At 37.5% G+C, this 16126-nt stretch overlaps 1 protein-coding gene across 5 annotated transcripts in view; it reads right to left on the bottom strand.

Annotated features, from left to right (window-relative positions):
* Positions 1 to 16126, bottom strand: part of LOC106072734 (ADAMTS-like protein 1) — a 45016-nt gene that overhangs the window by 5305 nt on the left and 23585 nt on the right. For 4 of the 5 annotated variants that reach the window (XM_056021452.1, XM_056021435.1, XM_056021442.1 and 1 more), the window contains exons 3-6: positions 9747 to 9840; positions 2396 to 2604; positions 1694 to 1936; positions 438 to 664 (exon numbers count right to left, since the gene is read on the bottom strand). In XM_056021452.1, coding sequence (XP_055877427.1) covers positions 438 to 664; positions 1694 to 1936; positions 2396 to 2604; positions 9747 to 9840 — 773 coding nt within the window. Of the gene's footprint in view, positions 1 to 437; positions 665 to 1693; positions 1937 to 2395; positions 2605 to 9746; positions 9847 to 16126 lie in introns of those variants that run through there. The other variant, XM_056021458.1, reaches the window with a different exon arrangement.

The raw sequence follows: 16126 nt of genomic DNA on the forward strand, positions 1-16126 counted from the left end.
TAACACTGACTTATAAAGAGCCCCATATTTCAAAAAGCTTAGGGCCTTTTCAAGTCTAACTACGTCACTGTCACATAGATAAGATTCGTAGCTGAGACTACGTCACTGCCCAGCACAAGGAACTTATTAAGTGACAGGTGAAAATATGTATTAATAATTACAAATATTTAGTTTATTTTTGTAGATTCTAAAGATCACGCGTGGCTAAATCAATTATTGGATGACGAAGGAGAATTACTTTGAATGCCCAAAACCAGTTTGTGGCGAAATGATAAACTTGTCTAAATTAGAATATAATAAATTGTTGAAAATTATAACAAACACATTTGACATTTGACATTTGAATTACTCAGCTAAGAAAAAGATTCTAAAATTAGCTAAGAAAGACAGAAAGTCTATACAAACTCTCCTAAGAAAGAGATTCAATATTTACTCACCTAAGAAAACTAACAATTATGTTCGCTCTTTTATCTCCGGCAGTACATGTGTAGAGTCCACTGTCCCTGTCAGGGTCAGCATTCATTATCTTTAAGCCTCCTATCGTACTTTTTACGCGACCAATGAGTGGAATGAGCCTGTACCCTGCAGACCAGTAAACTAGCTTCTTTGGGTAATTTTTGACGGGGCACTGGACAATCAGCGTTGTTCCGGGAATCAGCTTGACCTGGAAACAAGTAGTAGAATGGTCGTCGTTAAGTTCTTTTTTCGGGGGACGGGGAGATTCTGTATTTCAAATAAAAGAACTAGATCTTGATTCTAAATCTACTTATCTTGAAGATCTCAAAAATGTTTTATTTCCAAACTTATTTTTTATGCCAGAATTTAATTTTAAGTAAAATCTCCTGAACTGAGACAGATTCTGTAACATATTGGTATTATATTATATGTACATTTGCACACTAGCGCGTCAGTGCAAAACCGCTTGTGATAAATGGAGTTCCTAATATGTCTTCCCTCTTAAACACTAGTTTGTTATTTGTGTAATACAAATATCCTACATGGTGTCAGAGGTGGGATCAAATCTACAGAAGAAACAGGAAACACATCAGAAATTCTTCTGAGAAAACAGATTTGACAATAATTATGACTTTCCAGATGACATCTCAGAACAACTAGAACCACAATATCTAGAGAGTCCAAGATTACAAACTACACTAGATGTAGAGCCGCCACTACACACTGCTTCTTCTAACACCTCTAGACCCCATGAACCTTATGTAACACGCTCAGGCAGAATAGTTAACAAACCCAAGAGACTTGATTTGTGAATAACTGAATTGATTTTTTAGTTGACTAGTTCACTAAGGAAGTGTCCACCCAATGACCAATCTCTGCCAAGCCTATTTACACTAGACTCCATTCCCAGTTCCACTAATAGTGAAAATAGAATGACCAACCCATCTACCCACCACACGATCTACTAAAAATGACCACTAAATGACCAACCTCTCCTTCCACCACTACACGATCTACTAAAAATGACCATAAAATGACCAACCTCTCCACCCCACACGATCTACTTAAAGTGACCACTAAATGACCAACCTCTCCACCCCCACACGATCTACTTAAAGTGACCACTAAAAGACAAACCTCTCCACCCCCACACGATCTACTAAAAGTGACCATAAAATGACCAACCTCTCCTCCCACCACCATACGATCTACTTAAAATGACTATAGAATGACCAACCTCTCCTCCAATCACAACTTTCAGTTTTTTACTCTTCCTGAGTTGAATGTTGACGCTGTTCTCCGACTCTATGGAAATGACTCGACCTTGATGCGGGCAGTCGGCCACGTGACACTTCCGCATCGTCTCTGGTGCTGGGTAGGTGCAGGCACTGGGAGACACAAGGTAGCGGTGGCCATTGATCACCGTGCTCATGCAGATAACAGTACGGTTTTGAGTTCCAGTCCCACACGTAGTTGAACACTGAAGGACGAGACGTGAAATAATGACACACCAGAGAGAGAGAGAGAGATGAGGGTAGAGACAAATGATAGAATAGAGAGGACGAAGGAGAGAAAGAAAGAAACCGAAAGAAGAGAAAAAGGAAGAGAGGAGAGAGAGGGGAAAAGCGAAAGAGAGAAAAGACACAAAATAGATGGACAAAGAGAGCGGAAGAGGGGGTAAGAGACAGAGAGACAGATAACGAATAAGAGAAAGTTAGAGAGACACAACAATAAAACAGTGGAGAAGTTCCGTAATAGAATTTAAACTGTGAAAAATGTGGAATGAAAAATGGGAGTTAGATTGAGTGAGAAACAATAAATATGATTTTATATTTAATAGATATATTTATATTTATTATATATTTATATTAAATAGCTATGTTTATATTTATTATATATTTATATTGATTTTAACCTTAACATAAGAAAAAAAAACTACCTCAGAATAATTTCCCAGGATCCACTCTGTAGTACATATTTGAATTGGACATGGCACATACACTTCCGGTATCGGTAATGGGCAGTGCGTGCCGTTGACCACTTCGGGATCATCTTGACCACTCAAATCTCTCACGCATCGGACTTGGCGCACCTGCATGCCCCCACACGGTGAGGTGCACGGGCCGTCATCGGTCACCTCCCACCTGGCTCAAATAGAAACAAAAAACAAGATCGGGACTCACAGTGCGGCCCACAGTGGCGTAGTACCTATCGGCGCCCTCAGGGAACACCCATAATAAGAGATTCGAACATTGTCATTTTAAATTAGGGGGGGGGGAAAAAAAGGAAACCTGAAAACACCATTAGGAATGAGCCTGCCATGGTTCACATCAATGGAAGCGTGGCGAGAGATGTATAGCTTGGGTGTAAAGTCTGCTATATAAACGTGACTGGTCAGACAAGTGAAGCTAAATATAAGTGTGTAGAAATGAGTTTAGACTTAATTTGGCCTTTTTTTTAAAGTAGTGCATCCATCCCTTAGCACACAATGGCTCTCTAGACAAAAGTGTTTCACTGAGTCTATACATTATTGTGCTATGAAATGGTTTGCTAGGTACACTGTGACCTCGTTATCACAACGAGGCATGTCTAGGTCGATGTTTAACTCACTTCTGCTTTGAGAACTGAAATGAGATATGAAGCAAAGCTACCTTGAAACTCATTGAGTAGTGCACAAAATAAACAGTGCACATAATAAACAGTGCACTAAATAAACACTAATTAAACAGTGCACTAAATAAACACTAAATAAACAGTGCACTAAATAAACACTAAATAAACAGTGCACTAAATAAACAGTGCACTAAATAAACACTAAATAAACAGTGCACTAAATAAACAGTGCTGAAGATCGCAATCTTATCTTCCACTTTTAAATAACTTGAGGTCCATTTGAAGAAAAACAAACAAAAAGGTCTATTACAGCCTACGAATATCCATTTGTTAATGGTCTTTCGTGTTAATTAGAGATTCAATCAACAAACCTTCCCTGCTCTAATGGTACTTAAGAGGAAGGTTTCTTCTTTGACTTTATCATTGGGAATCAAATAAGAAATGTACATTTAGCCTTGATCCTCTTGGGAGTATTTAACGGGTGTATATTTCGTTACATGCACATGTTTCTCAGTGTTGGGTTGCTTCAGTGATGTCTGTATTGTTGGGTTGCTTCAGTGATGTCTGTATTGTTGGATTGCTTCAGTGATGTCTGTATTGTTGGGTTGCTTCAGTGATGTCTGTATTGTTGGGTTGCTTCAGTGATATCTGTATTGTTGGGTTGCTTCAGTGATGTCTGTATTGTTGGGTTGCTTCAGTGATGTCTGTATTGTTGGATTGCTTCAGTGATATCTGTATTGTTGGGTTGCTTCAGTGATGTCTGTATTGTTGGGTTGCTTCAGTGATGTCTGTATTGTTGGGTTGCTTCAGTGATGTCTGTATTGTTGGGTTGCTTCAGTGATGTATGTATTGTTGATACTTTACTTTCAGTCTTCAGTTCTCGAGGTGTCTCTGGCATTAGTCACCTTGACCTTGATTGTTCATGTTTGTTTTTTTTTTGTTTGTTTTTTTTAAGATTGTATTTTTTATCAATAGATGGGAATTAAACAGAGGATATCCACTTTTGTATTGGAAATAAGAACACGTGACCAAGTACGTTTTCCAAATGTTAACTCTTTACATGTAACCTCCTGTCGTTAAAATACACGTGTTTTTGTTGTTTTTTTACATGTATCTACGACTGACGAGTAAATTACATTTTTCTCTTTCTTTTATTCAACTAAATTGTACAATTATTTTGCTTAACCTTTGAACTAACCTTCAATAAAAGCGAGAATCGACTACAAGGTGGCCACATTTTGTCATCAGTGTATCTATCATAAAGAAATGCCCTTGTACCTTAGAGATTTGATCACTCCATATGTCCCTCGGAGAGCCCTGCGCTCATTGGACTAAAACGCTTCTATTGGTGCCACGTTTCTGCATCAAAAGCTACGGTCTGCGGGCTTTTTCGGTGCACGGACCAAAGGTTTGGAACTCTCCATTGACCTCAGACAGACAACATCCAGTTACATGCTATTCAAGAAGAACATTAAGACCTATATGTTTAAAACTTTTTTAGATTAGTTTGTCATGTTAGTTGTCGTGTTTGTGTTTGTAATGTTATTTCAGCGCCTTGAGCCTACATTTTGTTTTTTAACAGCGCTCTATAAATTTAATTATTATTATTATTATAAAATACATAAACCCAGAGTTGCATTTTGAAAGTAATCCATTATTCATAAAAGTGGGGGGAAAAAGTGTTTAAATTTTCAAAAGATTATACCAATTATTCACGCCGGTGGGGAAATTAACTGCCATTCTATTTTTTTTTACTATACACCTCTGTCACTTTCATACACCTCTGTCACTTTCATATCTCAGGGTAAATTTAATTAGCTACGTCGCTGTGTTTCGCCATACATGCAAGTAGAGGATACATCCGATACTGCATTATGTGAACAAAAGAGGGGAGCGGAATCAGGTCAAGTCTGACAAACTTTTAAGAGATGAATTTTATTGGTTCGTAGGGGGTTTAAGAACGTTAGTACGAAACAGGAAATCATTGCATCCCCCCCCCCGGCCATCTTTTCATGCCACACCCACCTGGCAATCCCACCCTTGCATACAACTTTGTGTTCGTCTTTAGATGAAAAGTGACGCTTATAGTGTGTGTGTGTGTCCGCGCACCCCCAGCCGGAAGTCATCAACGTTTGTGGTAGAATGCTTGCGCGTTTATTATTTACATTCGTCTCACTTCTGCTGAAGATCACGTGACACAGACGCGTGCTTTTTTTTTTTCTTTTCTTTTTTTTTTCAAGACAAGCTAAGGTAAGCAAGTCAAACTATGGTGTCATGGCCCCGGACAAAATGGTATCCATGGAGCTGACACACGAAAGTGTGAAGTCGTTTCGTATTTCTGTTAGTTTTGTAGGTCAGCTTTGTCACCATCACTTCTTGTTGCTTCTCTGTGTCTCTGGTTAACACCTGTCTTTCTCTTCCCAGACATGACCTATATATATAAATGCAGCGCTGGGTTTACCTATTGGCAACATAAGCTATAGCTTAAGGCCCCCGCTTGCCTGGGGGCCCCTTAAAATAGTTATAGTGGGATATTTCCCCCTTTGAAGAAAGAGGAAAAGAAAAATTACCTTGCTTAGGGACTTATCAAGTTTAAACCATGCCCTGTATAAATGGCTAGGTATCAATATGCTAGTGAATAAAATTGTTCATCTCGAAGTCTTATATTCATAGTTGTATAGACCTTTTATACTTTTATACTATGTTGAACTAAAAGGAGGTTAACAAGCAAAATGGGAATATCGGGGAAAGGTGTAATTATCTACGTATATGAAGGAATGTTTGTAATTGACCTGAGATTAGAGGCGGCCTTGGGTGGGTGTCGAGTGGGGCAATCGCCCTAGACCCCGCGCCTTAGGAATGCCCTGCGTTAAAGAGAATCACTTTCACCGTCAGCTCATCGTACAAAAATTCATGGTCCTGCTATGACACTCGCCCAAGACACCTCCCCCCACAGTACCGCCCCGGCTAGAGACTTGCTAGTTGACAGATGTTCCTTTATAAATGAAGATTACTGCGTCCCAGCCCAACCTCCGGATGGAAGGGGCAGTGTTCGAACCCAGGACTATCAAAACGACAATACGGAACGCGAACCTTACTACCTGACAGCCACCCTTTTATAATTTATAAAACTGGATTGCTGCTTGACTATCGGGTTTGCGCTTTGGGCTGTTGTCATGGTGGCTGAAGTTCGATCTCCGCTCGCTGTCAACCCTGCTGTCCTGCAAGAGCTTTGAGTTACGTCACTGTCTTTAGTTCAGAATATAATTACTGCGTTGTAAGGATCGGGGGGTAGAAGAGATGACAGCTTTAAAGATACTTTTCCTTGACCATGGCATGGAAGAATTTCTAGTTATCCCCCCCCCCCCCCCCTAGAAATCTTGAAGTTGAAATTCCCAATCCTCACTAAGTTTCAAAATTCAAGCGTTTACCACTTGGCCTTTACGTCCCTTCTTCTATTAGGGTAGCAGTTATTCTGGAAAAATTTTATTTTTTTTTCTCTGTTGTTTACTAAAAAGTAACTTAACACTTATTGGCCTTAGTTTTGTATTCGTCTGCCCAGTAGGTCACCTGTTACTGCACTTGATAGTCCAATGTACACAACCCACAACCAAGTTTCTAGTACGAAGGGGAGGAAATACAAAGTGTGTGGAACAAAAGTACTATTGGAGTGATTGATCTTGGCGTGGTCTTGTTTGTTCCTTTGAAATTCCAACTTCCGTTTGCAAGTCGTCTGCTTCTAGATCAACATATGTGAGCCCCTAATGTGAATAATGTCCCTTTGTTCTGTAACTCTTGACTCACAGTCTTGCTGTTCCCTCGTATGTTTGCCCACTTGAGCTCTATGTACAGCAGACCACACACAAACAAAATAAACATATGTAATGATAGACTGTGGAAGAAGGATACAAGAAGTTTTACTTGATTTTTGTTTTCTACCTCGACTAAATAAATTTGTGAAAAAACTTTCCTCCCAAAACTTGGTTTGAATCAGATTTGAGTGCAGCCAGGAGTTAATAGTGTACAGTGGTTCACGTGTTGTACACAAATATTGAACAAAGTTTGTGGTCAATTTCGATGTACTTTTAACTTTGCCATTATTGAAGAAAAGACAAAATAAATATCTACTTTGAGTTTTTATATCACACTAAATAAACAAAAAATTATAACTATAGAAAACCAAAATATACATTCTCACATCAGACTCACACATAATTTAAATGTGAAAATTTATATCAGATAGTTTAATTGTATTTGATGATTTGATTGACAGGGGAACAAAAGTTGTGTCAGTTTGTCTTTGCTATTGGTGTCTTGTATCTCTTTTGTGATGGTAAAATCGAAAAACCCTGACTAAAAGGATGATCTTTCATTTCTAAAATCTTTTTAACTTTCTAATAAGTGTTTGTCTCAAACAGCTGCCTAAATGGAGTTTCCTTTTTGCTAATGACCTTTCCAGCAGTATTTAGGGTTTTATTAAGTTTATTTTTATTTTTAATGTTCAGATTGCCTAACCAGGCAGTGAAATTAAAACATGAAAATATTGCACATATAAGCGTGATAAAACATCGCCAATGTCTTTTCACTACACTTAAATGTACCTAATAAAACATCAATCCATCAAAAAATTAACCAATCATTTACTGCTTATTAATTATATTGTTTGATACAAAAAAATGAAACTAATCCTACAGTATAAAGAGCTATGGCAAAATATGCGGGTGTTGTCCCCTTGAATAAATGCACACACGTTATTTCTCCCACACCACTTCGCGGATCAAGTTAAAACTTTACACAGTTATTGTTCCTAACCCTAGCCTGCATCAATTCAAACAATTAAACCAATTAGTTAATTACGTATTTTGTTTGATAGTTAAAGAATCATATAGTATTAAGAGAATATAGTTGTAAATGTGGAGCTTAGATAAACTTTGTTTTTTTTTTAAAGTATTTTTATCATAGACATTAATAAATATAGACTTGCCGAAGGAAGTAACTTCATGTAACTTGAAAACATGTATATCTATTGTATTCGGATTTCCGAATTATGAAAAGTTGCATGATCTTCACGCTAAGAGATAAAAAAAAACACTAGTGAAAATATTGTAATACTTATATAGGTTACGGCTGAAATAGATATGAATACTTAACTTTTATACTGCTCATAAATGCTATATAATAAAGTACACAAAATTGCAAGTTACAAATTTTCGTTTCATAAAACTCTTTAATCGGCCAGTCTATATTTATTTACGTCTATGATTTTTATATTTTGCTTCTTTTTAATTACTGACAAAATGTTTTGGTCTGCAGTGACCCTATAAGCTCAGAGAATAGCCATTTTTTGTGTGTTACAATTGTTCACTCAGTGTGGCTCTCTCTCTCTCTCTCTCTCTCTTCCTCCCTCTCTCTGTCAGTTAAGTTTCTTTACACGTGAGTTCCGAAACAATTCAATTGACCTAAGACTCTACTCAGTGGCGTCAGTAGGGGGGTGCGTGCCGCACAGGGTGACACCCACAAGGGGGATGACACCCAAGTCGGAAAAATGCACTTTTCCAAAATGCAACTTTAAAAAAAAAAATACTGCCTCGAATTTCTCTCAGTTTAGTCTCAATATGTCCCAAACTTTCTTCATTTAATTCTATTTGACTTGTAATCTTATTATTATCAGAAAAACAATACGTTGTAGGCGCCAGGAGAAAGAGTTTTTGAAGCTCAGAAATGTAGAAAAACGCTTGGCGCCCGGGGCTTCGCCCCGGACAACTCTGAGTGAGCTTAGGGCGCTCCCCCAAACATCTTATCTGATCAGTTGAGTGGCGAACGTAACCTTTTTTATTGTCAAATGTTGAGAAACACATAGACATAAGTGACCCCACTGACTATACTAACTCATTTTAGAGCCGCAGCTTTCAGTTATATTTTTTTATATTTTCTCTCTCTCTCTCTCTCTCTTACTCTCTCTCTCTCTCTTTCTATCTAATGAAATACTCACACACACAAACGTATTGACACACATACTTTCTTTACTTCGAAATTCGCATTAAGCTTTTTTTTGTATCTTTTAATGACATTTCTAAAGTGCTGTTTATTGTTTCTTAACAAATAATTAATACAATTCTCAGTCTAATTCTTTGTTGGCGAAAATATTGTAAAATACTTTTGTTCGCTTGGCTAGGTCACGTGGTTACCATCCGCTTGGAAGGCGTAGACGAATTGGAAAGGGGAGGGGACGGAGGAGTGAAAAAAACAACGTATGCAAGCAATGTCATGCCACATTGTCATTTGAACATATGGCATTTTGTTGTCTGCCTGTCATGTCTGTCTAATGTGGCACATAAACGCGATTTTCGTTTTTACTTTGTATTATTAAGTATCGGGCAGGGGGGGGGGGGAGAGGGGGGTGGAGAGGAAGGGGAAATTCTCATATATATATATGTGCCTGGTGTGTGGTGTGCCTGGTGTGTGGTATTCGTGAGTGAGCCGGGAGGGGGAGTATTCTGATTACCAACTAGTTTTCTTTAGCTTTCTACTCGTAGTTTTAAAGAGTTAATAGTTTATGGGGGGGGGGGGGGGGGCGAGATGCAACAAAACGTGCCACATATTATATCAATAGCACCCCCCATCCTATATACATGTGCTAAGTAAGTCAGATAGAAGCTACCCTAATAAAATATTACCTTTAGCTGTTTGAGTAATGTTGTATCCGACATCGTACTCTGGCGTAGTGTCGATTGAATCACTGCAGTCTATGCAATACAGCGTCACTAGAATCTGAAAAGTGATTTCAATCAAAAGTAGAGAGACTATCAAGAGGCATTACAAAGTACATACACACACAAAAACATTGTCAAAATAAATGATTGACAGAAAAATTGTTGACTTTTTCTAAATATGAAATCGTTTAGTTCGAAATAATTTTGATTAGTTTCTATAAAAAGTGCTATATGTCGTGGACTTGTATAGAATTATCAATGAAAGGTATAGACGTATCGATGACTTGTATAGAATTATCGATGACTTGTATAGACTGATGACTTGTATAAACATATCGTTGAATAACAAAGTGATCGACCCTCTAGACTTTTCAAGTTGTACTAGCCTGGGGCCTGTCTCTTTCTTAAAGTGTCTTTGAATTAAATATTTGTTCCAGTCTGCTCCCCATAATGCCTCTCTCGTCTGCGTGTCAGATGTTGAGGCCAGGGCAATTCTGCTGCCAGATGTCAACAAGGAAATATCTTGCTCTGCCATTATCTGAGGAATCTGTTCTAACTGGCAAGTGTGCCGATGAAGCAAACAAGGGACCGAGCAGATATAGAGTCTGGGAATCAAGAACCGCGGTCTCGTACTGCTAACATAGTCACTGCCGCTTGGGCTTGTGGGAAACACAAAGAATATAAGATAATATCTCATGCTTACGAGAAATAATGAGATCGTCAAATAATCTCTCTCTCTCTCTCTCTCTTTCTTTCACACACACAAACTCACACACATAAACACCACCTTCACTTATGGCGCCATCCCCCCATGTCTACAGAAAACAAAAATAAAACAAAACAAAAAGTATATGTCCAGAGCCATTGAGAATATGAAACAGAAAACTATGGTCGAAACGAATCAGTAGTAAAGGTTAGGGTTAAGGTTAGGAGGTTTGCTAAGTTTAGGGTTCTTTAAGTTTCAAACGCGCCTAGAAAAACTTAGAATTTTACATCCTATCAACTTGTATCAGAACTAACCCGACTGACCTAACTCTCTGGCTTTCACTTGTTTTATCTCTACATCAACGTCACGACATACTTGTTTGCAAAAATAATCATAAGGAAATAAATATGCTTGAACATAGGCACCACATGGTACTTAAATAGAATTTTTACAAGGCACATGTGGTTAGAATTTTTTTTCTTTATATGTTAGTCGCTAAAGAATTGCAATCGCAATTTTTATAACCAGTATCAGTAATGAAATAATCAGAAACACACAAAGATAGAGGCACATTACTTATTCCATACGCTAGAACAAGTTCTTACAAGAGCTCCTTCTTCCCTAGTGCCATTAGAGAATGGAATAGGGTTGCCTGAATCAGCCAGGAAAATCAACGACTTAGCAGAATTTATGTCATTGATTAACATGCATGACAAGATGGACACATGAAATGCGTCAGAAGTAAGATAAGAATGCACGAAACTAGACAACTCGTTATAGACATCTTGAAGACTAAAACACTTGTAGAGCCATTGCTGTGTTAATAGACGCTGATGGATTTACCTTATTGGCAACATCAGCTCTAACTAAGGGCACCCACTTGTAGTGAAGAAAAACCAAAGGAATAAATTGCATTATGTTGACCCCATGGGGCCCCATACCTCAAATAGCTTAAGTCCTTCTCAAGTCTTAATCCGGCCCCGGCGGCCCTGTTCATAGATTATGTCTGTAGACACACAAGGCGTGGGGAATAATAAGGAGAAGGCATCAAACAAGAAAACTGGGAGGTGGACGGTGTAAGATAAATTAAGCAAAACAACAAAAGTAAAGACAGAGACGTCTACACAGAAATGTTCAGGTTAGAACGAAAGGTTCAGAAAGGAAAGACCGGAAGTTGATCAGCTCAAACACTACCAAGATTACCAGGCAGCGGTTCTAGCTTTTGATTATATCACTTTTACCCCCAAAAAGCCTCCGTAGGCATTGGTGTTGTTACAGAAATATACATCTTCAGAACTGCTAACACATTCATTCATCAAAATATTATTTTCACACTGATATCGAGGCTGATGGTTGTTTCAAATGTGCATGAGCTCTAGTTAACTGGTGAGTGGATGCTGGATTGGGGAGGGGAGATGAGAACTAGGACTCGATACTAACATGAGTCGTTTATGGTTGTAAGTCTAGATCTAAACGACACGAGTATCTCTGAAACGTGGAGGCGGAGGGCGGTAGAATGTTAAATAAATACAATTTATAAAAGAAGAAGGAAAAAAATCAAAACATCTGGAGAGAAGAAACCAGTTGAAAGACACGCCACACCTGGTAGGAAACTAAAAGACCTTGACAGAGATGAATAGACTGTCCTAACCAAGGTTTTTAGCTTAACATGAAGCTTAACAAGGAGCAAACGACAGGGGCTATTCTGTCATTAGCAGACATGATTTGAAGGTTGTCTGCTCTTTAATGCTACGTTTAGTTGATAGCATCTGCAGAAAGTAGCTCTAGGCCTATATCTATCTATCTCATGGGCGTAGCCAGGGGGTTTGGGGTTCAACCCTAACCCCCCCCCCCCGAAATGAAATCGGGGATCGGAATTAAGTGACCGATTTTTTGCTTTGATTTTGTTAATTTTAGGTTAGATTTTAATACTAAACCATCACTTGCCCCAGCGCAGCCAATGGGGTTTTGAGTTTAAAATCCCCTACCAGGGGTTTTTGCAGTGAAACCCACCTCTTCTATAAAAGAAAAACAAAACAAAATCATGCAAACGACAGAACCCAAATGCCATGAGCATAGCTAAGGAAGATTTTGATTTTAAACCCCCCTCCGAAATTTATGATAAACCCCTCTCTTAAGATTATCCATACATCAGTCACCATATTCTATGAGCGTAACCAAGAGGGGTTTTGTGTAAAACTTCTTCCAGCGGGGTTTGCAGCTAAAAACCACCTTTATATAGATAGATAGATAGATAGATAGATAGATAGATAGATACATAGATAGATAGATACATAGATACTAGACAGATATTACTCGCTGCCCGCGGGTCTTAACTTGCGTATTGTTGATATAGTTACAGTGCATTTGAAACGATTAAAGAAAATAATGATGTTATAAGTAAAGCGAATGCATGAATTCATAATTTAAAAAAATATTATGAATGGAGCTAAAAATAGCTAATTGATCTTAATTCATTTTTTTAAGAAAACATTGGCGAACGAATGTAGATGTATGTAAAAATGCTTTAGAAAAACATATTTGAATGTTATTGAATTAAAATATGAAATGAATGAACTATAATTAGTATGTTAATGTGTTTAATTATAAAACTATCTTTGCGAAGAGAAGTTATATCGTCTTAGAGCTGAAATAGTATTTTAGACCTAGGAAAAGAGTTTCGTAACGTTACGGTATTGTCTAATGAAAGAATGTTCGTCAGGAAATCTGAATTCGCAGATATAAGGAACTAATTTATGTAAAAAATGTTTTGAAACACAAATTTGAAGGTTAATTTTATGGACCTTCTTTTGTATTTTCATGTGTCAAAATGAAAAACTATCTGCGCAAAGTGTAGTTCTTAAAATTATATCTAGATCTAAATCCTTTCGATCTTTTCTCATGTCAACATAGTAAACATGGCCTAGATTTATAAGATACTATACTTTCATAGAGTTGGTCAACTTTTTTTTTTTTGAGGGTCTTAAGTTTGTTTTAGGGCTACAATACTTACACTACCTGTACGGTCTAAGTTAGTACCCAAGGAACATTTCTGTCAAGTTTTATCAAGATTGGTCAAACGGTTTTGATTTCTATTCGGCACATACATACATACATACATACATACATACATACATACATACATACATACATACGCACGCCTTACATTCTACTTTATAGTATAGATAGATAGATAGATAGATAGATAGATAGATAGATAGATAGATAGATAGATAGATAGATAGATAGATAGATAGATAGATAGATAGATAGATAGATAGATAGATAGATAGATAGATAGATAGACAGACAGACAGGCAGGCAGGCAGACAGACAGGCAGATAGATAGATAGATCTGAAGTAGGAACTTAGAAACGTAGTAAGGTTAGGGTCTAGTTCAGGGGTTCTCAAGCTGTGGGTCGCGACCTCTTTGGGGGTCGAATAACTGTTTGCCAGGGGTCGCCTAAGACAATCAGAAATTTAGTTTTTTTGTCTTTTTTTCTTTGAAAGTTTTTGTTTTTGGTCATACGATCTCTTAAGTGTTGTAACAATCACATTTATACCATAGAGGGTATACATAAATAATTATTTTAAGCACAACATTTTCAAACACTAACTAAAATCTACGAAAGGTTTTGCTATGCAAATACAACATAGATCTCGGATATATACATGTAAAATAGGATTATGATTATATAATATTAGCAAAATCACAATTAGGGTCTACCTAGGTCTATGAACGAAATAAATTTTACGGTTGGGGGCGCCGCCTAGTGGAGAATCGTGTAAGGGGGTCGCCGCCCTAAAAAGATTGAGAACCTCTGGTCTAGATGGAGCAGGAAAAGCTTTAGAAATCAGAAAGTTTAATTTATGTCATTTCGATGAGAAACTACGAGGGGAAATAACAGCAACAAGGTTAATCTAGACCAGGGGTTATCAACCTGTGAGTCGCGACCCCCTTGGGGGTCGATTGACAATTTGTCAGGCGTCGCTTATTTCCATCGAAAATATGGATTTTTTTTCCCATTCTAACATGTAAAACTTGTCACATATTAGTTTTTCCATTGAAATTTACTAAATATAGTGTTATTTAAGTATAGATGCTCCAGACAACTGAATCAGAATTGATTTCGAACATTTTGATGTTTGTAAAATGTTTTACATGTTTCGGATACTACTCTGGAGTTGAAGATAGTTTACCTCCTAGTCCAAGCCTCCCGCAGGACGACGGGGATGGGAGCGGGCAGGGTTTGAACCCGAGACCATCGATAAATCGAAATGACAGTCCAGCGCGCAAGCGGCACGACCAGGCAGCCATCCATGATTGTGCAGCAGATATATTTGTACAAGTTTAAATTAATGCGGATTAATTCTTAACACATTATTACTTTTAGACTCTCGTCTGTTACCTTGAAAGTCAGTTTTAAGCATTACAGTTATTTTTATTTTAAGGAAACCTCAAAATTTACTACTGCAGCAGGTTTAACAAATAAATATGAAAAACTTGTAATATATGAGCTAAACAATGTACGTTTTAAAAAAGGTTGAATAAGGCATCCATAAATTTGAATTTTAATACGTAAACTTTGTTTAGAAATCCATAACACATTGGACAACATGAACATTGAATGAACTCCAAACTTTGTACCTGGCAAACAGATAAAATGATCATTTCTGTGTTTGAACATTTGCGCATGTCTGTAGACAAAATTTCCTCTTACTTTCCAAATCTACATACCATCCCAATGGGATGATCCCATTTGCACAGAAATCCAATGAAAGTCAAAGTTAAAGATTTTTAGGAGACATAAATAGTTTAACAGTGAAACATTTCTCTTTAATTAGGCCTACACAATTCTGGATCAAGCGTTTGCAGCCACGTTTCTATTTGCGTTGCATCTTCTTCTTCCATTTGCAATAATATATTAATTTCTCGTAACAGCCTGTTAATTCTAAAATTTAAATACAGAAAATTGTCACGTGTGTGTGTGGAATGTGAATAGGAAATAGTAAGGTAAATAGATGCATGTCATAAAGAAATTATTTCATTTATTTGTAATTGGATAATTAGGAGAGCTAAAAAGGTTGAGAACCGCTGAGCTAGACCTATATCAACTATGGAAGATAGATGCTGCTAGCACTGACCTAGATGATCACCAAATGAACGACTGTAAGAAAAAATACGTTCAAAACAAATTGAACTGTGCGTGTCAAGAATGGGAAATAACTGTGTCCAATAAATCATCTAAACATAATTGCGAAAGTTATCTCCCTAGACTAGGAACCCCCTCTCCCCCCCCCCCACCCCCCCGAAATTTCGCGAATTCTTTATTTATTTCTTAAACAGGGGAGAAAATTCTATTTTCAATAGCTTTAGCTTTTTTTTATGACCAGTACATTTATATAACAATCGATTCTAACATCTCTGCAGCCTCTAACTGTACATTATTTTACTGATACACTTTTAACTCTACCTTTTAACTCTACCTTTTAACTCTACCTGTTTATATGCATGTTACTCATTCCATGAACACTCCAGCACGTTCAGAAAACAAAACATTCTGAACATTGTTATTCCGCAAGTTGTTCACCATACACCGCCCCTACACTTCATTCAAGCTATCTAAACACAAAATAA

Source organism: Biomphalaria glabrata, chromosome 1, assembly GCF_947242115.1.
Source record: "Biomphalaria glabrata chromosome 1, xgBioGlab47.1, whole genome shotgun sequence".
NCBI lineage: Eukaryota > Metazoa > Mollusca > Gastropoda > Planorbidae > Biomphalaria > Biomphalaria glabrata.